We start from the raw sequence: 26,361 nt of genomic DNA on the forward strand, positions 1-26,361 counted from the left end.
ATTCATGCACATTGAAAGGAAATTAATTAGAAGAAATATTTTAGAGGCCGGGGGGTCCTTCAACCCAGCCTGCACCCTCTCGCAATCCAGGAGCCCTTAGGGGATGTCCAACTGATGGCTTGGGAGCGGGCCTAAGCCAGCAGTTGGACATCCTTAGCACTGCCTTAGAGGCAGGAGAGGCTCCAGCCACCACCACTGTGCTCACCAGCTGTGACCCCGTCTCAGGGCTTCTGACTGAGCAGCACTCCTCCTGTGGGAGTGCACTGACCACCAGGGGGCAGCTCCTGCGTTGAGCGTCTGCCCCCTGGTGGTCAGTGTGCATCATAGCGACCGGTCATTCTGCCGTTCAGTTGATTTGGATATTAGCCTTTTCCAGAAGTGAAATTACTGGGTCAAAGAATATGAATATTTAAAGCTTTTTATATTTATTGCCAAATTTGCTGTCCAAAATTATGTTGCCAGTTTATATTCCCAACTTCAGGCATATGACAGCCTCTGTTTCTCTATAACCTTGATAGCATCAGCAATAGTGTTTTGTTATTTTCCTAGCTTTAATGGCAAAAAATTATATCATTTTTCATTTTATATATTTAAGAGTGGAGTTGAACAATTTTCATAAAAAATTAACTTTTAAAAATAGAAAGAGAAAAATCTTCTTACTTTATGACTCATGAAACCCTCTGTAATCTCCGAGGGAGAAGTAGTGAAGCCCAGAAGGGGGACCAAAATATAGCAGAATATGGATTTCTACTTAGAGTTGTCTCAGTCAAATAATTAAGCTATTTATTTCATAAAGTATGGGTGCCTATATAAGATGTCATATGTTGTCATTTCAATTAATTAAAGTTTCCTGTGGCTCCTCTTTAACTTAAACTTTTTCTTTTCTTCTTCTTTTAGCCAGAAGTCATTGGATCTGCATCACTGCCTTTGAGAGCTGTCATTCAGTCTGAATTGCTTTCTTTCAGTGACCAGCTTCCAGTGCAACAGGAAAATAGTCAAGTTCCACTTGGCCCCCTCAAGGTACATAGATATAATTCAGGCAGTCCAGTATTTATGAAGCACATATTACTGGCTGGCCCTGAGAATATAACAGTGAAGAAGAAAATCAGGGTCCCTGCTCTTGCAGCTTATATTAAACTAGAGGCCCAGTGCACAGATTCGTGCACATTGAAAGGAAATTAATTAGAAGAAACATTTTAGAGGCTGGGGAGTGACTGCAGGAGATTGGCTCCAGGGTGTGTCCAGCCCGTCTCACCCAGTCATGATCAGCTGGACCCCAGCAGCAAGCTAGCCTACCGGTTGGAGCTTCTGCCCCTGGTGGTCAGTGCGCATCATAGTGACTGGTCGAACAGTCAAATAGTCGGACACTTAGCATATTAGGCTTTTATATAGATAAATAGATAGAGCAACAGAAGTGCTGTGAAGGAAATAAATGGTATGATGTGATAATGAGTACTGGGAGGAAATAGGAGATGGTGGTCAGGGAAGGTCTCTCCAAGGAGGTGACATTTAAGGTGAGATTTGATGAATGAGAGGAAGAAACTACCAAGTAAAAAGCACAGGAAAGATCATTTTGGACAAGGAATAACACATCCAAAGGCCCTAACATGGGAATGGGCTTGGTGTTGTCCAGGGACAGAATGTTGGTACAGGATAGTGAACCAAAAAGGCAAGTGGTAAAAAATAAAATTGGATGGGCAGGCAGGAGCTATAACATTCAGAGTTTGTAGGTCAAAGTAAAGGATTTAAATTTTATCCTAAGAGGCAAGAAAGAACATTGAAGTATGGGAATGACAACTCATTTACATTTTAAAAGATTACTGTGTGGAAAACAGACTGTAGGGGGCAAGAAGGAAAATGGGAAAGTTGTTGGATTAGTTCAGAAAAGAGATTGTTCATGGCTTGGAGTAGAGTAGTGACCATGGACAAGGAGAGAAGTGACTGAGTTTGTGCCCAGTGAATGAATTCTGATCTATAATTCATTAGAGAAGGGGTTCGTTCCTTGTACAGGCAGTCCTCGGGTAACGTCGGACTCAATGTACGTTGTTTCATGGTTACGTTGCCATCTCCCATCTATATATATAAAAAGCTAAGTGACCAGCCGCACGTCCATCTGACTATCTGGCACGGCTGGTACATATGACGCATACTGGCAATTTAAAAATAAAGGTTGACTCACACATGCATGATACATATAAAGCTCTTGCTGGCACCAATCACACGTGACGCCAGAATTTATCTAAAGACCAACTATTGGCACAAAAGATTGCAACCTAACATAATCAAAACTGAAGTATTAACAGGATCTCCGGAAGGAGAGGTTGTTCTGATTCCAAGAATTGATTTGTCCCCGTCTGACACTGGCCTCCCATTTAAATTAATTCAAAGACAGTTTCCCGTGATGCCAGCATTTGTGATGACTATTAATAAATTACAAGGACAAACTCTAGACAGAGTAGTAATATTCGTACCTGAACCTGTTTTCGGACATGGTCAGTTATGTGTTGCTTTCTATCCAGTTCAAAGAGCGTGTGACGTTAAAGTTAAAGTTGTAAATACTTCATCACAAGGAAAATTAGTCAAGCACTCTGAAAGTGTTTTACTATAGTGTACAGGGAGATATAAGAATAAGTTTAATCAATTTATCAGTCATTGTTTTTATCAATGTTTTTATATCATGTTTTTGTTATTTTTATATCATGTCTTTGTTGTTTTTATATCATGTTGGTATTGTTTATTTATTACTCAAGTTATATATTATTTTCATATACATTTTACTAATTTTCATCTCTGACAACTTTTATTATAGAGAAAGGGTGAATAGCGATATTAAAATATTTTATACTTTAATTTTATAATATATATACTATTTTGACATGTAATTTTTTTTGCAGTAATGTAATTACCACAGGAATCTTTCTTCTAATTAATTTCCTTTCAGTGTGCACGAATCCATACACGGGGCCACTAGTTCATTTATAAAAAGCAAAAGTTCTGTCATTTTGACGTATGTACATATGTGCTTTATGTTTTTTATTACTTGTTTACCACAAGTAAAGGTCAGGAATTGTTATCTTTCTTTTAAATTTTTTTTACTGTTTCACTTCATTACTGCTGCGTATGTGCTCCATGTGAGTTACGTAGGTGCTTATGTAAGTGGGTTCCGACTTACAGCGAAAATTGCATTATGTCACGTCGTAGGAATGATCTCCGACGTAACCCGAGGCCCTGCCGTATTCAGAAGCATCAGAATTTCTTAGGTGTTAGAATTTGAATGTAGGGCTTGTCCTGGTGAGCTTTTAAAGTCATCAGAGCCATACCTAAAATATTTCCATGGCCCCTCATATACCCAAAGGATAAAATACAGGGTACACCAATGACCCTAGCCTACCACTGTAGCCTTCTCTCTTGCAGTGGTCCTACCAATAGTTATGTCAAACTGTGTAAAGACTTGTTAAGGTATCGTGCTGGTTTATGCCTCCATGCTTTTGTTCTTGGTTCTCATGCTGCTTCCTCTTCTTGGAAGCCCTCTTCCTGGTGTTAATAATAATGCCATTTAGTTGTAAAGACTTATGTGATTATCATTGCAAAAAATTAACATCACATTACTTTTCTGCAATCAAAGTTGTTATTTTTTGTTTGCCTAATTCATTCTGGCCTGCATGGTTTAAAATTAGAAAGAGGTAAAAATAGAATTGAGGGACTAGAAATTGTTTCTATTCTGTCTCTTGAAAGAAGTTCTGTTCTAGATAGATTGCTGTCTAGATTCAGTAGAACTTTGCTGTGGAGTTTAAATAAAAGAAACAACAAGTTCTCTTTTTCTTTAGTAATTCAGTCTCATAATAGTGACCACTTTTCATCATTTCTCTTACATCCTCTTTTATTTCATACTAGAGGCCTGATGCAGGAAATTTGTGTACAGGTAAGGTCCCTAGGCTTGGCCAGCGATCAGGGCCAATCTGTGGGGTGACTGGCAGGGTGATCGTGGGAACCCCTGCTGGCACTCGCCTTGGCTGGCCTCAGGCCTATGGGTTGGAGTCAGCTCCTGCATTGAGTGTCTGCCCCTTGGTAGTCAGTGCTCATCATAGCAACCGGTTGTTCCACCAGTTGTTCCGCCATTCAGTCGATTTGCATATTAGGCTTTTATTATAGAGGATTTTAACTTTTAAAAAATAACTTCAAACTTACAAAATTGAAGAGGAAAATTGCAAAAATAGTACAAAGAACTTGCATACCCTTCTCCTAGACTCAGCAATTATTTATATTTGTCACATTTGCTTTATCATGTCTACTTCTTTCTGTATCTTTCTTTTTTTCACTTTTCCTTTTTTGTCTCCCTTCCCTCTACATACACATGCACAATTTTTTTCTGAACTATTTGAGATTCTGTTACAGACATAATGTCTCTTTTCTCCTAAATTCTAGTGTATATTTCCTGAGAATAAACACATTATCATACATAACACTAAACAGTTATAAAAATTAATTTAAATCTGATACTGTATTCTATCTTCAGTCCATATTCAAACACTTCCCTTTGTAGTGGGTTTTTTTTTTCCCAGTCCATGATCATCCATTGCATTTATTTGTCATATCTCTCTAATCTTCCTTCGTCTAGAGCAGTTCAGCAGCCCTACTTTGTCTTTTAGGACTTTGATATTTTTGAAAAGTAATGCCAGTTATTTTGTAGAATGTCCCTGGGATTTACCTGAATCACTTATTACTATAATGATTGAAAGATGATTTTCTAATTCCACCTTAACTCCACCATTCCTTGTACATTTATTTTATTTTTTAACCTCTTTTTTTTACCCTCATTTGATATTTTTTTATTGATTTTTAGAGAGAGTAGAAGAGAAAGGAAAAGACAGAGAGAAATATCAATGTGAAAGAAGCACATTGATTGGTTGCCTTCTGCATGAGCCCTGATCAGGGCCTGGGCCAGGGAGGAGCCTGCAACTGAGATACGTGCCCTTGACCAGAATCGAATCCGGGACCCTTCAAGTCCATAGGCCAACACTATCCACTAAGCCAAACTGGCTAGGGCACCTTGTACATTTATTAATCAGTATTCTACCATATGGAAGAGTTGGCCTTTCTCCCATATTTATTTATATTTATGTGGACTCATGGGTTCTTACATTATTTAATTGGTTGTGATCCATTACTGTTACTCATTTCGATGCTCAAATAGTCCCAGTCTTGGCCAGTGGGAGCCCCTTCAAATGGATTCTGTATCCTTTCAATGTGTCTCTATCCTTATTTTCTGGCACAAGTTGATGTTCCAGGTTCATCTTATATTACTGATAAATCATCTCCCTTGCTTTTCTTAATCCTGTTAAGGTAATGTATATGGAGTCTACTAATGTTCTTACTGTTCTGGCGTTTGTGGATGAATTATTTTATTTCCTAACAATCCAGTGCTGCATCTAGCTTCAAAATTCTGATTCTGATTCTAGAAGAGATTCTTACTTACTCCCTTTCTTTTGTGTTCTATAGGTAACTGTGGAGCTTGTTTTAGATAAGGATTTCAGTGGTGTCAAGACTAAGTTAAATAGTAGCACCCCACAAACCCTACTTTCTACTCTTATAAGCCCAGATAAGAAACTGTCAGAACCTAGCCAACATGTTACCTGCACCAAAAATTCACAGAACCTAAATCAAGTTCATGAAGAAACTGCAAAGGAAGAACAGAATTTGGTACTCCCCAACCCAAGGTCACCAAGCCCTGTTGCACCAAATCCTTCAACCTTCATGGCTATGCCAGCTTCTCACAATCTGGTAAATCAGACAAATGGGTCAACCAAAGAGAGTGCTTTGCTGTTGCATGTGCTTTTGATGGTGCCAGATGGGAAAGATTTCATTACTGAAGAATCTGAGAAACCACCACCATGCAATGTTTATTTAAACTGCAAACTCTTCAGCACAGAGGAAGTCACCAGATCTGTCATCGCATGGAGCACAACACAACCAGTCTTTAACTTTTCTCAGGTAACTTTCTATGTATCTTAACATTTCATATCTATTAGGGATGTATGGAGGTGGGAGACAAGTATGTTTCCCAAATCATAATGCCATTGTACCAGTAAAAGAAATCTAGAATGTTCAACCTGGGAGGGACCTTTGTAATTTTCTGTTATGTAAATCCAGTCCCACTATTGGGTGGGAAGAGGAAAAGATATTGCCAGCATTTTCAAACTTTTTGTCTTTATTTCTTTCTGTTCTGTCTCAATTCCCCACTATTTCTTTTGCCTGTATTCTGAATTCTATTCCTTGCTGCTTCCTCTAGGGCTTTGATCAGGTAAACTTCCTCTTTTTCCTTTCTGTTCCTCAAATCTCTCCTTTATTTTTTTATTTACTTATTTTTTTCCTCACTGACTTATTCCTTCACTTATTTCAGTGCTTGTTTTGCTTGGTTTCTCTATAGAATTTCATGCTATTGCTTAGTTTTCTTTCTTGATCTTTGGAACTCTAATCTCATATTTTTTCTTGACTTAACTGTCCTTTTTTAGTTATTGGGTCAGAGGAAAAGAGTGGTGACACCAGCACTTCTCTCTTTTACCTTTAATTATCTCCTATTCATTATCGTTGGAATTCTTCCAAACCAACCTTTTTTTTTTTTTTTTTTTAATGTGTTTATTGATTTTGAAGAGAGGAAGGGAGAGGGAGAGAGATAGAAACATCAGTGAGAGAGAATCATCTATCAGCTGCCTCTGTGGAGCTGCCTCTACTGTGGATCGAGCCTGGACATGTGCCCTGACCAGGAATTGCACTGTGACGCCTGGTTCATAGGTCGACGCTCAACCAATGAGCCACACCAGCTGGGCCAAACCAACCTTTTCCCCACGGTCAACACATCTACTCTCATAGCTTCAGCTCTCATTAATGTGAAAATGACTTCCTACACTTCTTTGTAGGACATACAGTCTCCTGTAGTTTCACATCTCTATATCCTATTGCCTGCTGTTTGTCACCACCTGGATGTCTCAAAAGCATTTTATACTTGGCACCTACCACATCACTTTTCATATCACAGGTATTCAATAAAGATGTGTGCATGAAAGAAGAAATTCAAATGTGTCCAAATCTAAATTTATTTTTCCTTCCAAATCTGTTTCTCCTCCTGCTGTCTGCCCTAATTCATATTATAATTTACTCAGAAACCCAAGTAGAACCTAAAAGTTTACTCTTTCTTATATAACTAGAGTCCCAGTGCATGAAAGTTGTGCACTGGAGGGGGGATCCCTCAGCCCAGCCTGCACCCTCTCCAATCTGGGACCCCTTGGGGGATGTCCGACTGCTGGTTTATGCCTGATCCCTGTGGAATCGGACCTAAACTGGCAGTTGGACATCCCTCTCACAATCCAGGACTGCTGGCTCCTAACCACTCACCTGCCTGCCAAGCTGATCATCCCCTAACCGCTCCCCTGCTGGCCTGATTAACACCTAACTGCTCCCCTGTCAGCCCGATCGCCAACTGCCCTCCCTTGCCGGCCCGATTGCCCCCAGCTGCCCTCTCCTGCAAGCCTGGTCGCCCCCAATTGCCCTCCCCTGCTGGCCATCTTGTGACAACTTGGGGGTGGCCATCTTGTGATGATGTGGGGGCGGCCATCTTGTAACAACGTTGGGATGGCCATCCTGTGATAACATGGGGGCAGCCACCTTGTGATGACATGGGGATGGCCATCTTGTGGAGGCCATCTTGTGATGACGTGGAGGTGGCCATCTTGTGAGGGCATGAGGGTCAATTTGCTTATTACCTCTTTATTATATAGGATTATTCACCAAGTCCCATAGATACTGCAAACTTAATTATCTCTGGATATATCTTCTTTTTTTATTTTTTTTTATTAACTTTATTTTATTTGTCCTAGGTAATGGACAGTAAATGACATCAAGTTTCTGCAATTAGTCATTAACTTTACATAAAACTTACCAGGGAGGAACTAACACAAATTATTTACTTTAGTTTAAGAGGCCAAATATATAGGCTTTCGATTACAATCCTTGGGACATTTGAAGGAAACCTCTTTATTTCCTTCCAGAATAATTTTCAGGCTACGGAGTCTCATTTTAGAATCTTTGTCTTTCTTTTTATAACGTACAACCTGTAGGGCTGCAGTTTGGAGGTCAAGCCTACAGCTGACTAGCTCGCTATAGTACAAGCACTTTACAGTAAGGCTGACTACTAATTTACTTTCAGATTTAACATTTTAACAACAATCTTAGTTTACACTGTAAATATTAGTGGAAGAGAATTCAAAATTTTAAAATTTCTCCTTTTTATTAAAATTATAGTTATATTTTTAAAGTATCCTCTTTTTTCTTTTCCTTTCACATTTTTTTCCTTTGTGTGTGTGTGTGTGTGTGTGTGTGTGTGTTTGTATATATATATATTTTTTTTATTGTTTGAAGTATTACAAATAGTATGGATATATCTTCTCATCTCTAATTCATTGCCATTGCTTTCATTCTGGCCCTCGCTCTCTTTCTAAGTAGCCTTCAGATTGGCTACCTGTTTCTGTTCACTCCCTGTCCATTCCTTCCTATGCACCTCTAAAACACTAACCTGAATATTTATTCCTCTGCTTCAAACCTTTCAATGTTTCTTCATAGCGTTTAGGATAGAGTCCAAATCCTTGTTTTGGACTATAAGACCCTCTAAGAACTGTCTATATTCTCCAGTTTCCACTCTTCCCTTCACACTAGATAGTCTAGCTATGCTTAGCTACTTGTATTTCCTGAATATTCTCTTTTCCTACCTCTGTGTCTTTATATGTATTTCTGCCTGGAATTTCCTCTCAACTTTCATAACTCCTATTAGGCAGAGCTTTTTGTACTAGTTAACTCCTGCTTATCCTTAAGATTTAAGTTTATTTTCTCCCATAAGCTCTTTCTGAAATCTCCCTATATGTAGGTTAGGTTGATGTGTTGTACTTTTTTTGGTTTCAAGGACCAGAAATGTGGTCATGGTACCTTATGTAATTGAAGTGTCTTAGATGAATACAAAAGTAGATTGGTTGGTTCCTATGCCAGCATCAAAAGCTTCGCCTCCTAGGCAGCCATTGGCTCCCCACAACACCCAGATTTGGTTCTCATTGTTGGGTTTCTATGCCAGTCAGTGTCAAAAGCTCTGCCTCCTAGGCATCCATTGGCTCCCCACAGCACCCAGATTTGGTTCTCATTGGTTGGTTCCTATGCCAGTCAGTGTCAGAAGCTCTACCTCCTAGGCCAGTGGTTGGCAAACTCATTAGTCAACAGAGCCAAATATCAACAGTACAACGATTGAAATTTCTTTTGAGAGCCGAAAACTGACTTCTGCGCATGGGCCACGAAGTTTCAATCGCACTGTATGTGCACGCCCGCACATGGTATTTTGTGGAAGAGCCACACTCAAGGGGCCAAAGAGCCGCATGTGGTTCGCGAGGCGCAGTTTGCTGACCACTGTCCTAGGCAGCCATTGGCTCCCCATAGCACCCAGATTTGGTTCTGATTGGTCAGTTTCAATGCCAGTCAGCGTCAAAATCTCCACCACCTAGGCACCCATTGGCTCCCCGCAGCACCCACCTTTGGTTCTGATTGGTTGGTTCCTATGCCAGTCAGCATCTCTGGGCCTGATCAAAGAGGCGGGGCTTAACAGCAGCCCCCGCAGAGGCCAGGAGAGAAAGAAAAGCCTGGCTGCTGGCGAAGATCAGAAAGAAAGAGGGAGAGAAAGAGAGAGGTAAGTACACTGATCAACAGCTTCCACTGAGGCTGCAAATCAGACCCTGACTCACTTTCTGGGTCTCAGCCACCTGGGCAGTCAGTGGTGAGTTGCCAGGCTGCAGCTGGGCAACCCAGCACTGACTTCTGGATGGTCTGCATTTGGTCGCAGGCTCAGCCCCTTCCCAAGCCTAAAGCCTCTGCCCTAGGCTTTAGGCTTGGGAAGCGGGCACCCCCGCCCCTCCGACCGCAGGCTCGGCCCCTTCCCAAGCCAGAGGCTTTAGGCTTGAGAAGCTCCCCCTCCCCCCCCCCCCCATGGCTGGCTGGAAGTGCCCTGGGTGCTGAGGAGGTTCCTGGGACCCAGGTGTGTATGCAAATTAACCGCCATCTTTGTTGGGTTAATTTGCATACTCGTTCTGATTGGCTGTGGGCATAGCGGAAGTACGGTCAATTTACATGTTTCTCTATTATTAGGTAACTAGAGGCCCGGTGCATGAAATTCGTGCACGGAGGGGGATTGTCCCTCAGCCCAGCCTGTACCCTCTCCAATCTCGGACCCCTCAAAGGATGTCCGACTGCCCGTTTAGGCCCGATCCCTGGGACATCCCTCTCATAATCCAGGACTGCTGGCTCCCAACTGCTTGCCTGCCTGCCTTCCTGATTGCCCCTAACTGCTTCTGCCTGCCAGCCTGATCACCCCCTAATCACTCCCATGCCAGCCTGTTTGCCCCCAACTTCCCTCCTCTGCTGGCCTGGTCACCCCTAACTGCCCTCTCCTGCAGGGTTGATCACCTCCAACTGCCCTTCCTTGCAGGCCTGATCCCTCTCAACTGCCCTCCCTTGCAAGCCTGGTCCCTCTCAACTGCCCTCCCTTGCAGGCAGGGTGCCTCCCAACTGCCCTCTCCTGCTGGCCATCTTGTATCCACATGGGGGCAGGATCTTTGACCACATGGAGGCAGCTATATTGTGTGTTGCAGTGATGATCAATCTGCATAGTTCTCTTTTATTAGATAGGATAGAGGCCTGGTACAGGGGTGGAGGCCAGCTGGTTTGCCCTGAAGGGTGTCCCTGATCAGGGTAGGGTTCCCTTGGGGCATGGGGCGGCCTGAGCGAGGGGCCTGTGGTGGTTTGCAGGCCGGCCACGCCCCCTGGGATGCAAGCGGAGACCCTGGTATCTGGAATTTATTTTCCTTCTACAATTGAAACTTTGTAGCCTGGAGCAGAGCCAAGCCTGGGGCTCCCTCCGAGGCCCGAATCCATTTGTGTTGGGGTTATAATTGAAACTTTGTTGCCTTAAGCGGGTGGGCCCGGCCAGGGTGTGCGGAAAGCTTTGCTACCCCTGTTGCTGGCGGCAACCCTGGCCTGCTCTCTCAAGCTCCATTCTGCCGCCATTTGTTTGAATTTGTTTACCTTCTATAATTGAAACTTTGTAGCTTGAGTGGAGGCTTAGGCCTGCAACGGCTGGCAGAAAGCTTGGCTTCCTCTGTTACCTAGGGAACCTTGCTCTCTGTGGCTGTAGCCATCTTGGTTTGGGTTAATTTGCATACTCGCTCTGATTGGGTGGTGGGCGTGGCTTGTGGGCGTGGCTTCTGGGTGTGTCGGAGGTATGGTCAATTTGCATATTTGTCTATTATTAGATTAGATACAGTACCTATTGGGCAGAGCTTTCTGCACTGGGCCATACCACCCTAACCAGTGAATTGGCTGCCCTTTGATCAGGTACTCAGTGCTTGTCTAGTCAGTAGTCACTTTTCCAAAAACTTCAGTCTTTCAGCAGGAGTTTACAAATGGGTCATTTTGCCTTAGGAAGATTGAATGAGCTTTGCAGGCACCATGATGGACTCGTCTGACAACTTTCTCTGTCCTTGAAGCCCCATCTATATTTGCTTTATCACCAGAGAATTCATGCCATTTTGTATTTAGCCTTTATATATGTTAGTTTCTGACACCAGACTGTGGCTTCAAACTGAGGGTGTAGGTTGGATTTTATTTTAATGTCTTCAGCTCTTAGCACTGTGCAAGGCACACAGTAGGCTTTCAGTAAATGTGTGTTGAATAAAAGTATAAATTAATTATTTTGTCTCAGGTGTGGGCTTTTGTTTCTTGTTGTTCCTCTCCCCAGGTGATTCCTGTCTCTCTGTCTCCCAAATACTTGGAAAGGCTTAAGAACAATGTGATGATAATCGAAACTTGGAACAAGGTGCGGAGCCCAGGACAGGACAAGCTGCTCGGGCTGGTGAAACTCCCCCTCCATCAGTTTTACATGTCATTCAAGTAAATAGGATCTTTTGGAGTATTCTTTATTTTACATCTTTAACTTTGTATGGACTGAAGAGGGATTCTTTTGATTTGAAAACATGGCTAGCCCTGTAATTCCTTGGACGAATTTGTCAATTTCACCATAGTTTTTGCTCTTTCTCCTGTGTTAAAGCAAATTTACAGATACTGCTTACCATGTTTCAGGCCCTATTTTAAGAACCTTACTTACCCCATCAAGTCATTTAATCCTCACAACAATCCTCTGAGGCAGGTAACTTTTATTTTCCCTATTTTACTGATGAGTTAACAGAGGCACAGAGAAGTTATATAACATGTCATTATATCATAAGTAGTAGAACAGGTAGAACCCAGAGAGCCTGACTCTAGAGTCCATCATCATCACCAAGCAGCTCAACTGCCAAAGGTTACCACAAAACTAATGGTTTGTCCTGTCATAAAACTTTAGTATTATTCACATCAGCTATTTGAAAGATTTTTTGCTCAGTATTGTCTTTTAGACCTTCAGATTTGATTACTGTACCTCACTTGTCACTCGATTCCCAGTAGGGGTATTGATTTTATCTGAAGGCAATTTCTACCTGCAGTACAGACTGTTCATTTTCTGTTTTGATTCAAGGTGCACTGTTGTGGACTCTATCTCGTATGAACCTTTCTATAACTGTAGGAGATATTATCATTATCCCCATTTTACAAATGAGGAAACTTGTCCTTTAATTTGGAGAAGTCAATCTCTTTGGCTTTCTTTTTATCATCTATAAAATGAGGCTAAGGCTAGATCATCTATCTCCCTCCTGGAGCAATTGCAAGAATCTAGTGGGAAAATAAATGAGTAAGCCTCCTATGAATGATTACGTACTTATCATGGCAGCATAGGAAAGCATAGCCAGGCTAAGGAGTACTGCCAGAATCATGGATGCCACTGCCAACTGAAGGCTTTGGACTTTGGTTTCCTTTTTTAGTTGTGATATTAGTCTGGTCTGATATTCCCCTTTGCTTCTCATTTCATTAGACCCCATTCTGTGCTGAGAGAGCAAAACAATGCTAGGTACCAATGACTGAGCACTTACCTAAATATGCCAGGCATCACAGTTTATATCTTATATTTGTTATCTTAGTTTACTCCTTACAACAGGCCTTTGATGGAAGTTTTATTACCTGCATTTTACAGATGAAGAAATAGATAGATTAAATTGATTACTTAGTGTCATACAGCTAGTAAGGGCAGAACAAAGATTCAGCATGAAGAGCATTTGGACTTTTTATTGTCTGTTAATAGTGGATAATATTAACCCTTTGCAGTATTAGAAGGATTATAGAAACTGTAAAGTGCTTATCATATAGTAAGCACTCAGTAAGTGGTATTATTGGTAATATTATCCAAATTTTACCCACCAGACTCCAAAATCCATACTTTTTCTAGTTGACCATTCTGCCTACCTGAAAAATAATGCAATTCAGAAGGCCTCTACTGAGGACCATGATGATACTGAGATAAATCAGACACATTCTCTGTCTTCAATTTGCTACATTTGGAAGTTACTGCCTGGTATTTTTTTTCCCCCCATAATCCTCACCCAAAGATATATTTATTGATTTTTAGATAGAGAGAGAAATGTCAGTGTAAGAGAGAAACATCAGTTGGTTGCCTCCCATACACACCCTCACCTGGGATTGGGGAACAAACCAAAACCTAAGTATGTGTCCTAACCAGGAATTGATCTTGTAGCCTTTTGGTGTATGGGACAACACTCCAACCAACTGAGACACCTGTCCTGGCCCTGCCTGGCAAATTTTATTTGATGGATTATGAATAGAATCATATGTTTTCTCAAGCCACTATTACTTTTCTAGTTGTAGATACATTTTTAACAAACTGAGAAAATGAGCCAAGTAAGAAATGAAGCAACTCTATGACATAATTGATAATTGTTATTTGTTCATGTACAATTTCTCTTCCTTTAGAGATCCCAAGATTTCTCGCCTGCTGCTTGATGCTCAGTTCCCAGTTGTTGCTGTCGACAGCTACATGCCTGTGATTGATGTGTTCTCAGGCCAGCAAAATGGGAGTCTTCGAGTCTTTTTAGCTATGGGTTCTTCAGATCAGATAATGGCACTACAGAGATTGAAGAATGAAGAAGGAACACTTCCTCCCTTCAGCCCAAGGCCAGCCCATTTTCTGGACCAGCTGTCTAAAGCATCCACTGCAATGGTAATGACTAAACACTTGGTTGTATGTTTATGTTGTAAAATGGTTATCAAATCAAGCTACTTAACATATCCATCACTTCACCTAGTTACCTTTTGTGTGTGTGGTAAGAACACTTAATGTACTCTCTTAGCAAATTTTTTAAGTATATAATCTCTTTTTATCTTGCATGTTTTAGTGAAACCATTGCCCCAAATCCTTATTTCAGTAGTGAAAGGCTTAACAAAAGAACATACTTGTACTTCAGTGCTTATGATAGATCAAAGGAAGCATTGTTATTTTTCTTTTATGGCTTAAATGCATATCTGTATCCCTCTGAGCTCCTTGAATTTATGAAGAAAATCTAATTGGACAGCTAGATCTTAATCCTCTAATTTACTAACTTAATTACCTTTTTAAAATATTGGGGTGAACCTTAGCTGCTCTAAAAAAAATAGTCTTAATTTTTAAAAACTTTTCAAGATAATCCAGGAAAAAATGGGGGTTCTGGGATGAAGAGTGATCCCAAAGGTAAGCCAGCAAAATCTTACTCTGTTTTTCTTGACCAGATCCATATTGGAAAGTTAGAGTGAAGTTCCTAAGTAATTTTTTAAGTAATTTATTTTGTATAGTGCTGTACAATTAATAAAGTACTTTATCATGATTATTTTCCTAACAACTACATGAAGTAGGTCATTTTCATTCTCTTTTATACTTGACTAGAGGTCCAGTGCACGAATTTATGCACCAGTGGGGTCCCTCGGCCTGGCCTGCGGGATCAGGCCAAAACCGGCTCTCCCACATCCCCTGAGGGGTCCCGGATTGCAAGAGGGCACAGGCCAGGCCGAGGGACTCCACCAGTGCACAATTGGACCAGGAAGAGATGTGGGAGGCCAAAACCGGTTTGGCTCAGTGGATAGAGCGTCGGCCTGTGGACTGAGGGGTCCCGGGTTCGATTCCGGTCAGGGGCATGTACCTTGGTTGCGGGCACATCCCCAGTGGGGGGTGTGCAGGAGGCAGCTGATCGATGTTTCTCTATCATCGATGTTTCTCTATCATTGATGTTTCTAACTCTCTATCCCTCTCTCTTCCTCTCTGTAATAAAATCAATAAAATATATTTAAAAAAAAAAAAAAAAGAGAGATGTGGGAGGTTGACCAGCTGGGAAGGGACTATGGGAGGGCTCCAGGGCAAGTCAGGCTCGTCTCGCTCAGTCCCGATCGTCCGGACCCCAGCAGCAAACTAACCTACCAGTTGGAGCGTCTGCCCCCTTGTGGTCAGTGCACATCATAGCGAGCGGTTGAGTGGCCTTTGCATATCATTAGCATATTACACTTTGTTTGATTGGTTGACTGGGCCAACTGGCCGACTGGACACTTAGCATATTTATTATATAGGATGAAATAGAAAATCAAAGAGGTTGTGTTATTTGTCCAGAATCCCATAGCTAAGAATGGGAGAATTGGAGTTCAGATATAGGTCTTCTGACTTCTAAGTCCATAACATCATGTCCTGTTGTATCTTACATTTGTTGTCTCTTAGGGCCCAATATAGCTAAATCTCAGTCTCCACACCATTTAAGTATGTTATATTTTTTAATCTGAGTCTGAATAACATTTAATGTTTCTAGCAAAGAAAGAACTATTAGGAAAGTATCTATTATTAGTAGGTTATTTATTTGTTATGAACTCTAAACTTTTGTTTTTATTGAATATTAGTGTCTATCAATAGATGGTAGTGTTTTATTTTTATTCAAAAATGATATAAAAGCACAAATTTTAAAAATCACCTATATTCCCAAGTGTTATTGTAGTGTAGAAAGTTAGAAAATGTTATTTACTACGAGCACAAAAATCCTTGAAATGTTGGATATCAATAAAATACAGTTGTTTTTTCTCCTACGTTCATAAGTCCCTCACCCAATTCAACATCTACAGAACTGAATTATTAAATTAATATAATACTGTATGGCCAAATTGAGCAGGCACTGTAATTTGGAGAGGGCTTTTTTTCCCTATATTTTTCTTCTCTGGGAAATCAAATTGTAAGGTTCCTTTTTCCATAGGAAGGTTTTTGAGCAGGTATTGCTGATGTGCGTTTTTAGATTTCAAAGCAAAGACCTAATGCAATCTCTGTTCCAAATGTATTGAATATTAAACATGTATAAATCATACAGTCTGAACCTTATCTGAATCCTGTATTCCCCTTTTGAACATTCCTAATAATCAGTTATCTAGTGTCTGCTGTACAGAATAGAGGTAAAGAACTTTGGCTCTGAAATTAGACTACCTGAGTTCAAATCCTAGTTCCACTGTTGTTAGCTATGCATGTTAAATTAGCTAATATAAGTGAAGGGCTTAATAGAGTGCCTGGCTCATGGTAAGTAGTAACTACATTATTAGTTATTCAGTAACAGTGTATTCACTATCTCCCCAAATAGTCCTTACCATTGACGAACAGTTTTGTTGTGGTGGTGCGGGGGGTTTGGGGGTTGTTAATCCTCACCTGAGGATAATTTTCCATTGATATTTAGAGAGTGGAAGGGAGTGGGGAGAGACAGAGAGAGAGAGAAACATCGATGTGAGAGAGACACATCAGTTGGTTGCCTCCCGCATGTGTCCAGACCAGGAACGGAGATCAAACCTGCAACTAGGTACATGCCCTTGGACAGAATCGAACCCAGGGCCCTTCAGTCCACAAGCTGATGCTCTATCCACTGAGCCAAACCGGCTAGGGCCATTGAAAAACAGTTTTGATATTATTCCTAACTTCATCAAAAATAGCAATTAAGTAAATTAATGCCTGTTCATTTCAAATGTATATTTCTTATTTTATTAAGGAAATAACCTTCTATTCTTAAGTTTACTGAGAATTAGGAACAGGTGTTAAATTTTATCAAATGCCTTTTTTGCCTGTATTGAGATAATCATATTTGTTTGTTTTTCACTTCATTAATGTACTGGATTACATTATGGGTTTCATAGTATTGACCCAGTCTCATAATCTAGAGTAAATCCAGCTTGATCTGATTACAATGAGCAGTTGTGAGATTTATACATAATGAAAATTAAATATCTGTTTTAGTACAGGCCAATTAATTATGCTTATTTCTTCATCTATACTCAGATTTCATAGAGAAGCAACAATATTCTAAGCAAGTTACTCTTTACAGCTCACCAGTCTCTCTGTGTTTTGTTTAATAGGCAGAAAACCAAGGAAATGGATTGATGGAGCACCACTTTGAGCTCCACGTAGACAAGGTTAAAGGGCTAGTCCCTCTTCAGGCCACAGTCTGGGGAGAAGCAGATTGTTATGTTCAGTACTACTTTCCAGTTCAAGACTCACAATCCAGTGTGTTAAAAGGACCTGAGTTCCTTGAAAATGGTAGGTGGAGGAGATTAGGCCTTCTCATTCTTGTTTAATTCTTTTACTGGATATACTTAGGAATTTTTTTTCCTGAGTGAATTTTGTGTTCCTCAAAAATTAGTCTTACCTGGGCAATACAGGAGATAGGCTAAGTATTTATTTTACTTTTCTTAACATTTTTTTGGTAACGTTTTATTTTGATTTGGCTTCAAATTTATGGAAAAGTTGTGAAAATAGTACAGAGAACTTCTGGGTACCTTTTCTAGATCCATCAAATTATTTACATTTTGTCCCATCTTAATATCATTTGCATGCCTACTCATTCTTTTTTTTTTTTTTTTTTAATGTTTTTATTGATTTCCAAGAGAAGGAGAGAGAGAGAGAAACATTGATGGGAGAGAAACATCAATCGGCTGCCTTCTGCACACCCCCTACTGGGGATCAAGCTAGCAACCAGGGTATGTGCCCTGACCAGGAATCGAACCAGTGACCTCCTGGTGCATGGGTCAACACTCAACCACTGAGCCAGACCAGCCAGGCAGCCTACTCAATCTTATCATCTATAAACATACAATTGACCCTCATTATCCATGGAACTTATGTTCTATAATGTCTTTAAGAACACCAATTTAGAAATACTGAACCATTGCTCCTGGGAAAAATATGTACATATACATACCTCACATAGATCATAATCTTCTTTTAAATTTTATTTTCAATTATAGTTTACATTCAATATTATTTTGTTTTAGTTTCAGATGTACAGCATAGTAGATCATAATCTTAAAGCCTAAAAACAACTTATTCTGGTCAATTCTATTTTCTTTATTTTACAATAGAGAAAACAAGGTTCAGAAGTGTGAAATGACTAACAATTGTCAAGGTTGACATTCATGCCCTGTCCACTGGCTCCACAGCTTCTTGCATTATACTGAACTGTCTCCTACCATATCTATCTTGTCATTTCTGAGAGCTAAAATAAGGAGACAAAGTATTGCTTTTTTTTTTACCTCATCTTGAAATGAGCAAGTCGGGTGACTCAAACTTTTTTGCCATTCTGAGCATGTCAGCAAATAACTGGGGAAGCACTACCAGTGTTGGTTTTAGGGTTCAAATAACAGACTTGTATCCTAAATATATAAAGAACTTTACAAATCAATAATAGACAATCCAATTAAAAATGGGCGAAGATCTCAAAAGATTTCTCCCAGTTCATATAAACGGTCAACAAGCACATGAAAAGATACTCAACATCATTAGTCATTTGGAGGATGAAAATCAAAACCACCATAAGATACCACTAAGATGGCTATAATTTTTTTTAAAAAGAGCCGTAGCTGCTTTGGCTCAGTGGGTAGAGCGTTGGCCTTCAGACTAAAGGGTCCCAGGTTCAGTTCTGGCCAAGGGCACATGCTGGGGTTGCAGGCTCGATCCCCCTAGTGGGGGGCATGCAGGAGTCAGCCAATCAATGATTCTCTCTCATCATTGATGTTTCTATCTCTCTATCCCTCTTCCTTCCTCTCTGAAATCAATAAAAATATATTTTTTAAAAATTAAAAAGAAAGAAAAAAGAAGACTAATAAGTGTTGGTGAAGATGTGGAGAAAGTGAAACCCTCATTTATTGTCCACCAACAAAGGGATCTTTTACTTCTGTATTATGATGAGACCTTAGGTACCATAACTACTAGGGAAATGGACCTTGATAGGACTTATATTCGGAGATAATAGATTCTGGCTCCAGGTCTGTGACCTACTAGCTCTAAGACCTTCAGGTTCACCGTGTAACCCAAGGTGTCATTCATATCCTCATCTATGAAGTAGGAGTAATAATACCTGCTTTGTTTTCTTTATAGGAATATTGTGAGGATAAAATTGAATAATATTGGACATTAACATACTGTCTTACTACATATAAAACACTAAATGATGTGTTGATTATTCTGAATTGCTTTTCTTTTCCAAAGGAATCACTCTGAAGCCTTTCAGATCTGCAACCACACTCTGTGTTCCAGATCCCATCTTTAATAGTCAGCACCATCACTCTCTCCTGTTGCCAACAGAAGTTCCAGTGCAAAGGCTCCTACTCAGTGCCTTCTCTGCACAAGCACTTGTGCCCGGAGGTGGAGTCCACTTTGAAATCTGGTGCAGGTAGTGTGGAGAACCCAATCCTGCGCTTAGGAAGGAAATACACAAGCATAGAGCGTCCTCCCCATAACTAGTCTAAGTTGAATTATACAGAAGCTAAGCAGTCCTTTCTGCCATGTTTTATATTATTTGTGTTTGTTAATGATTGTTGTCCAGATTTTATTGAAATCTATTCAATTATTAGGCTCTTGGAAGCAGTGTATCTTACACTTCTAACCACTACTTATAAGTGAAATTCTATCAGTTTTACCTCCTACTGTTCTCTCAAATGTATCAGTCACCTTTTTCTGATTATCTTACTGCCTTATTTATTCAGGCCCACTTTAGATCATGCCTAAATTAATGTAATGGCCTTCTAGACTCACTTCTTATAATCTGTTCTTCCTACCACCAGAAGAGTACCCTTCATAAATATAAATCCACTCATGTCACAAACTTTGGCAATTTCCAGAAAAAATAATGGCATTAAAACAGGTGTTCAAACTCCTCCCTTGCATCCCTATCCCCAAGAAGCCAACTAAAGTGACTAAGAGAGTATAATTCTAAAAGGAGAGGAACCAACATCAGGAACAGAAGTAGGGAAGAGTACAGCCACTTGCCAGAACCTTTTCCTAAACAGAATCGGGTGGAAATTAGGTTTGATAACTTTGTGATCTAAGAATGGGATGTTTTGAGATGAGAGGGAAATAGTGTAGGTACTAACAGATCCTCATTACACCTCCAAATTTGAGGGGCTTGGGCCTGAAGACGAAGAAATTTGGACTGCTCCAGCTAGAACCACTCTGCTACTGCAGGATGGATATTTTCAGGAGTGGCTGCTCCCGAAGGTCCAAGCCAGATGCAGATACCTCAGACAGAGCGCTGTGGGAAGCCGGGCTTTATCCTGAACACAGTGATTTATGGGGTTCCGCCTCCACGTAATGGGCAGTAAATAAAAACACAACCACCGCTGTATACCACAAGTACAGATCGGGCTCCAAAGTTGATCCCTAGAGCAGACTGAATCATTTATCTGCCTAATTCTTCCAACCGACAGCTTGTGCTTTTGTGGCTTACAGATACTATTATCCTAATGTGAGAGACCAGATGGTCGCCAAAGGAACCTTGCCGTTATCGAGGATCTGTGCCATGGTAACCATGCAGCACCGTGAGGATGTGGGAATGCAGACCTTTAATCTCCCTTTAACCCCCAGGCTTGAGAATAGGAAAGAATTGAGGAACCAGTCATCAGGTAATTGAGGACTATTTTTGTTTTTCCCTTTCAAAGTCAGTATGCATAAATATCTCTTTTTCTCTAAATTAGTGTTTCTTCACATTTTGTGGTATTCACCCTTCTAAGAATCTGATTAAAACTGAGGCACCTTCTCAGAAAAATTTGTGTAGAATATACACTCCAAATTTTGCATACAGCTTTGGAAAATTTATACTTCCATACACTGTCTATATAAATGTTGCTTGTCTCATTTCACCTTTAAATTCAGCAAGTGTTTAATAAACCCTCGCAGCCTAAATCCTAAGTATTACTATATATAGGTGTACTCAGAGAATTATTATTCCAAGGCAACATAAGCAGATGTGGGATTGGTGGAATATATTTAATATGAACTAGGAATTCACGGTAATAGAGGAGAAGGTTAAGATTTAAAGTTGGAAGGAATTAATTAGAATTTGAAGTTTTGAATTCCATCCTAATGGTTCCATTAGGATGACTCAACCTCCAAGTACGTAACATAATAGATGAATAGGATTAGCCTCCTAAATTAAGTTATGGTATAAGCTTGCTGGGGAGTATCTGTGAAACAAAAGGTTTTATCTTGCCATGATTAAGTATTTCCTCCTGATGCTCACTGATCAGCTTGTTCTGTTGTTCCTTTAAAAAAAAAAAAAAGATGGTATGTGAAGGGTGTTTCAAATGGTGGCAGGAGGGTGATAGGAATATGAGTGCGGAAACCGTTTAAAAGAAGAAAAGCTAGAGCTCATCTCAATTCTGTAAATAACTAGGAGTTTAGAAAACCTGGAAATAAGTTCTGCCTCTGAGTTACATAATCTTGGCAGGCAATTGAATCTCTGAGCCATAGAATCTTGAATATAAAGTATAAATAGTAACTATTATTATGTGTGTGTTTTTAAATATTTTTTTTTTTTTACTTCAGAGAGGGAGAGGGAGAAAGAGATAGAAACATCAATGTTGAGAGAGAATCATTGATTGGCTGCCTCCTGCATGCCCCACACTGGGGATAGAGCCCACAACCCGGACATGTGCTCTGACCAGGAATTGAACCATGACCTCCTGGTTCATAGGTCAACACTCAACCACTGAGCCACACAGCCGTGCTATCTTTATTAATCCTACAGTATAATAATGTGATTCTGACCATGGACAGATTATCTCACTGCTAAGGACCCTTATTGTTCATTAGGATTATAATGTTTATTCTCTTCCTTCCTTCCTAACCAGGATTTGGGGCTTGATAGAACAGAGATTCTTCCAACCCACCTTTTTATTTTGTTTTCCTTTTTTCCTGACTCTTCAGGTTTACTAGATGTGGGCCTGAGGTACAGGCGTACTCCGAGGACAGCAGAGGGAGTTCTTGCTGGCCGAGCTGTCTCTATCTCAGTCCAGATTATCAGAGCCTGTGGTCTGCAAGCAGCAGCCAAGTAAGTTCCCTTAAAAAGCAATTCTCAAACATTTCCCCACTGCAGTCCACAAGATATACAATGCTCAGATACACAAACTTTCTTGTGTACAATTTCCACTCATTAACCACAACTCTACTTTTTTGTTTGTTTTTATAAGAAAGCATATAAGAATATAAGTGAATAGGGGGGAGAGATCAACCAAAGGACTTGTGTGCATGCATATGAGCCTATCCAACGGTTAAGTTCAACAGGGAGATGGGGCATCCGTGGGGAGGGGTGTGGGATGAGAATGGGGGGATGAGGACAAATATGTGACACCTTAATCAATAAAGAAATTTTTTAAAAAAAAGAATATAAGTGAATAAATATTTGCAAACTCGGCTATTTTTTAACTTAATCAGCAATTTAGTTCCTTAACCTTGTCCAACAACTTTATCCTCAACCCTACTTAAGCACTTAATACCCACGGTCATACTCTACACTCTCAAAACTTGCCAGAACCAGTCATTGCAACTCTTCTATCTCAGAATACCAGCTTCTATTTTCCTAGCTTGTTCGCCTTCAAGTCGCTTCTCAATACAGCAGCAGTTATCCCATGAAAACTTAAGTCAGATCTGGACACATCTCTATTTATTTGTTTTTATTAGACACGTCTCTATTTGAAACCCACCAATGACTTTCCATATCATTCAAAGTAAAAGCTAGACTTCTTAAAATGGCGGTAAGGCCCCATATGTTCTGACTCCATCATATTTCTGACCTCATCTCTTTTTGCTAGTCTTCCCTCTGCTGATTCCACTCTGGCCCTCTTATTGCTTCTGAACACACCAAGCTCATTTTCCTCTTAGGGCCTTTGTCTTGCTGTTTTCTCTGCCTGGAACACCTTTTCTATATATAAGCAGCTTGGCCCTCTTTGCCTTCTTCAGGTCTTTGCTCATACTTCTCTCTACCTTGAATATTCTTCCTTTCGACTGCTAAACAAACTTCTATTTTCTTTTAAGACTTTGCAACTTCTTTGCAGCCTTTATTTATGTCTTCCAACATCTAGACAGAATTGGCACTTTGTCCTTTGTCTGTTAGCACCGTGGTGGCAGCACATATCACTCTCTTTAAGTTATTTACATACATGAGTTTTCCCCCACTAGGCTTGTGAGCTCCTCTAGGCATAGACAGTGCTGAAGTCCTCTCTGTCCCCCAGCCACCACAAAGCATAGTCCTAGCACATAACTGGTGCTCAGTAAGAAAGGGAACTAGGTCATACTCCTGCTGCAGACTAGTTCATTTTGGACATGAGTTCAAGAAAGAAGAAACTAGTGCGCCTTAACTTCTTCCTTGTAACATAGAGTCAAATTGTTTGCCTTTAACTTCATGATCTCTAAATAGCTAATTGAATTATTGCCCATGTGAGATCAGATATTGAAACAGCTAGTAAAATGTTCAGTATAATTAATATTTTTCCTCACTAAACTCTAATAGACTTTTTCAATAATTGCCTGAGAACATTTTAGTGTTAGTGTAAGTGATACTATGGCAGTTTTTTAATCATGTCACTTACATTAAAACTTCTGATGGTTTTCCATTGTCAGTAGCAGTGGTCTCCTAATTTGAATTGTGTATTCCTACTAATGGAAGAGATAAAATTTAGTATACCCTTTAAATATGTGTATATTTACTATGTATAAATTATCTGTGTGTACTACTATATCAATATATAAATACATTATAAAATATATCAGAGTAGTAAAAATTTTTTTTTATTGGTTTCAGAGAGAAAGGGAGAAGGAGAGGGAAAGAGAGATAGAAACACCAAAGATGAGAGAGAAGCATTGATCAACTGCCTCCTGCACGCCCCACACTGGGGATTGAGCCCACAACCTGAGCATGTGCCCTTGACCGGAACCGAACCTGGGACCCTTCAGTCCACAGGCCGACGCTCTATCCACTGAGCCAAACCAGCTAGGGCCAGAGTAGTAAAATTTTTATATATCAGATAACAAATATAGAAGTTTTAACATTTTTTCCTATGCCCATATAGTTTACCCTATGAACTCCATAGGTTATTATATACAATCTATTTTAAGGACTACTGGTTCGCAGGATAAGGTCCAATGTGCTTAACTTGGCATTCAAGGCCCTTCAACATATCTTAATCTGAATCTTGGGGGAAAAGTAGGACTTACCAAAATAATCAAGAGGACTGAAAATGTAACGTGTGTGTCTAAAGTACCTATTCTGTGTAAGATCCAGCTAAGGTCAGAATTCTGAAATATGGTGTTAAATTCACTAATTGGCAGAGAATCACTTGGAATTAGATAGATACTCAGTAGATCTCAGAGATACTCAATAATAGACAAGAAACTCAGTAGTCCCCTGTGCTGGGGATTCATAGGCAAAGTCAGATTGGATGACAGTTTGTTGTGAGTTCCACATTTGGTCTATTTAATAACTTCGATAAGGAAAGAGGCAAGAAGCCAGGCTATTCCTAACACTACATTCTTCTGATAGGTTGGGAGAGTTCCACAGGATATGAGACAAAGCATGGTATAATGGAAACAACTCCACTAGAAATTGTATCCATTGGCTTCTAGTTCCATCTCCCACCAGCTGTGAATGATATTGGGCTAGTTTATTTTCCTCTCTGAATATCAGTTTCTTCATCTGAAAATAAAAATTATGAACACCCTCTCCCATTTTATAAGGATTAGTGTAAAAATGAACAAATATGAAGCCATTTTATAAACTACCAACTTTTTTAAAAATTAAATCTATTGGGATGACATTAGTCAACATTAAACTACCAACTTCTATACCAGTGTATAGGTTTTTGTGATTATTTCCATTTGTATAGATAATTAATGCTACATTTATTAGCCAGTAGAATATAGTAAAATCAGAAATAAGTTTTACATTGCCTCTTATTGAAGAGAGGAATTATTGGTACTCTAAACTTATTCCTCCTTTGAATCTTCACTTTGGTATCCAGATAGCAGGTGCTCTGAAGTGAGCCTTCTCACTTGCTCGGTGGTTAGAGCGCATGGGAGGCAACCAATCCATCTCTCTCTCTTTCTTTCTCTGTCTCTCTCCCCCCCTCTCTCCCCCCTCCCTTTCTCTCTTCCTCCCTCCCACTCTCTCTAAAAATCAATGAAAAAAATATTCTCGGATGAGGATTAAAAAAAAAAAAGAGTACCAATCCAAAGCAAAGTACCACTTTCTTAAACACACATTCCTTCAAATCACTTAACATGAGCCCAGTGCTATAAGTGCTTTCTGAGACCTTCTTATAAAGGTGCCCCATGATTCCCACAGTGTGTGTTCTCCCTATTACAGAGAGCAGTAAACCCAACTTGTTCAGTTGTAGTTGGTTCCTGGTAGCCTTTGGCTAAAGGACATTAGCCAAACAATGAAGTGTCTGTGAAGTGTCATTCTGGTGCACAGATGACTGCTGTCTCTTCCCACCCCCACACACATACACTCTGAACCCAGATTACTAAGAAAGCACACTGGCACTGCCAAAAGCCTAGATAGGAAATACCGTCACTTAATGTTCTTGGCCTCATAGAAATGGTGGAGATGTTTTCTGAGCAGGCAAGCTGATTTTTTATATTTCTTTCTTCTCCTGCCCACTCTTTTCCCCTACAGGGCTTTGGCTGAGCAGGAACCCTCTCTACAGTTTAGTGCCTCAGTAGGGGTCAATGCCTTTGTCACCATTCATCTCTCCTTCCTGCCCAAAGGAGAACAGCGCCAAACCCGCCCTGTGGCCTGTACCTTCTGCCCTGAGTTCTCCCATCACACGGAGTTCTCATGTAACTTAGTAACTCAGCACTGCAGTGGAGAGGCCTGTTTCCTGGCAGAGCTGTTGGAGTTTGCAGAGGTCACTTTTGCCATTTATCATGAAGATACCAAGTCAGGTGAGTACCAAATGGCTCATCACAATCATAATTAAAAGGGACTCTGTTTTGAATGATATATCTTTCTTAGAAGATACATGCTGAAGTATTTAGGGATGAGGGGTTATATTCTCTGCAACTTAATTTCTGAAGGG

General features: G+C 40.2%; 1 protein-coding gene across 4 annotated transcripts in view; it reads left to right on the forward strand.

The window, feature by feature from the left end:
- The window catches only part of C2CD3 (C2 domain containing 3 centriole elongation regulator), a 121,001-nt gene that overhangs the window by 44,549 nt on the left and 50,091 nt on the right, over nt 1–26,361 (forward strand). For all 4 annotated transcript variants that reach the window (XM_028158268.2, XM_054725499.1, XM_054725497.1 and 1 more), the window contains exons 13-21: nt 898–1,020; nt 5,500–5,991; nt 11,825–11,976; nt 13,945–14,191; nt 17,371–17,551; nt 19,499–19,682; nt 20,738–20,910; nt 22,214–22,337; nt 25,959–26,227. In XM_028158268.2, the coding sequence (XP_028014069.2) occupies nt 898–1,020; nt 5,500–5,991; nt 11,825–11,976; nt 13,945–14,191; nt 17,371–17,551; nt 19,499–19,682; nt 20,738–20,910; nt 22,214–22,337; nt 25,959–26,227 (1,945 nt within the window). The remainder of the gene's footprint in view (nt 1–897; nt 1,021–5,499; nt 5,992–11,824; nt 11,977–13,944; nt 14,192–17,370; nt 17,552–19,498; nt 19,683–20,737; nt 20,911–22,213; nt 22,338–25,958; nt 26,228–26,361) is intronic.

Source organism: Eptesicus fuscus, chromosome 13, assembly GCF_027574615.1.
Source record: "Eptesicus fuscus isolate TK198812 chromosome 13, DD_ASM_mEF_20220401, whole genome shotgun sequence".
NCBI lineage: Eukaryota > Metazoa > Chordata > Mammalia > Chiroptera > Vespertilionidae > Eptesicus > Eptesicus fuscus.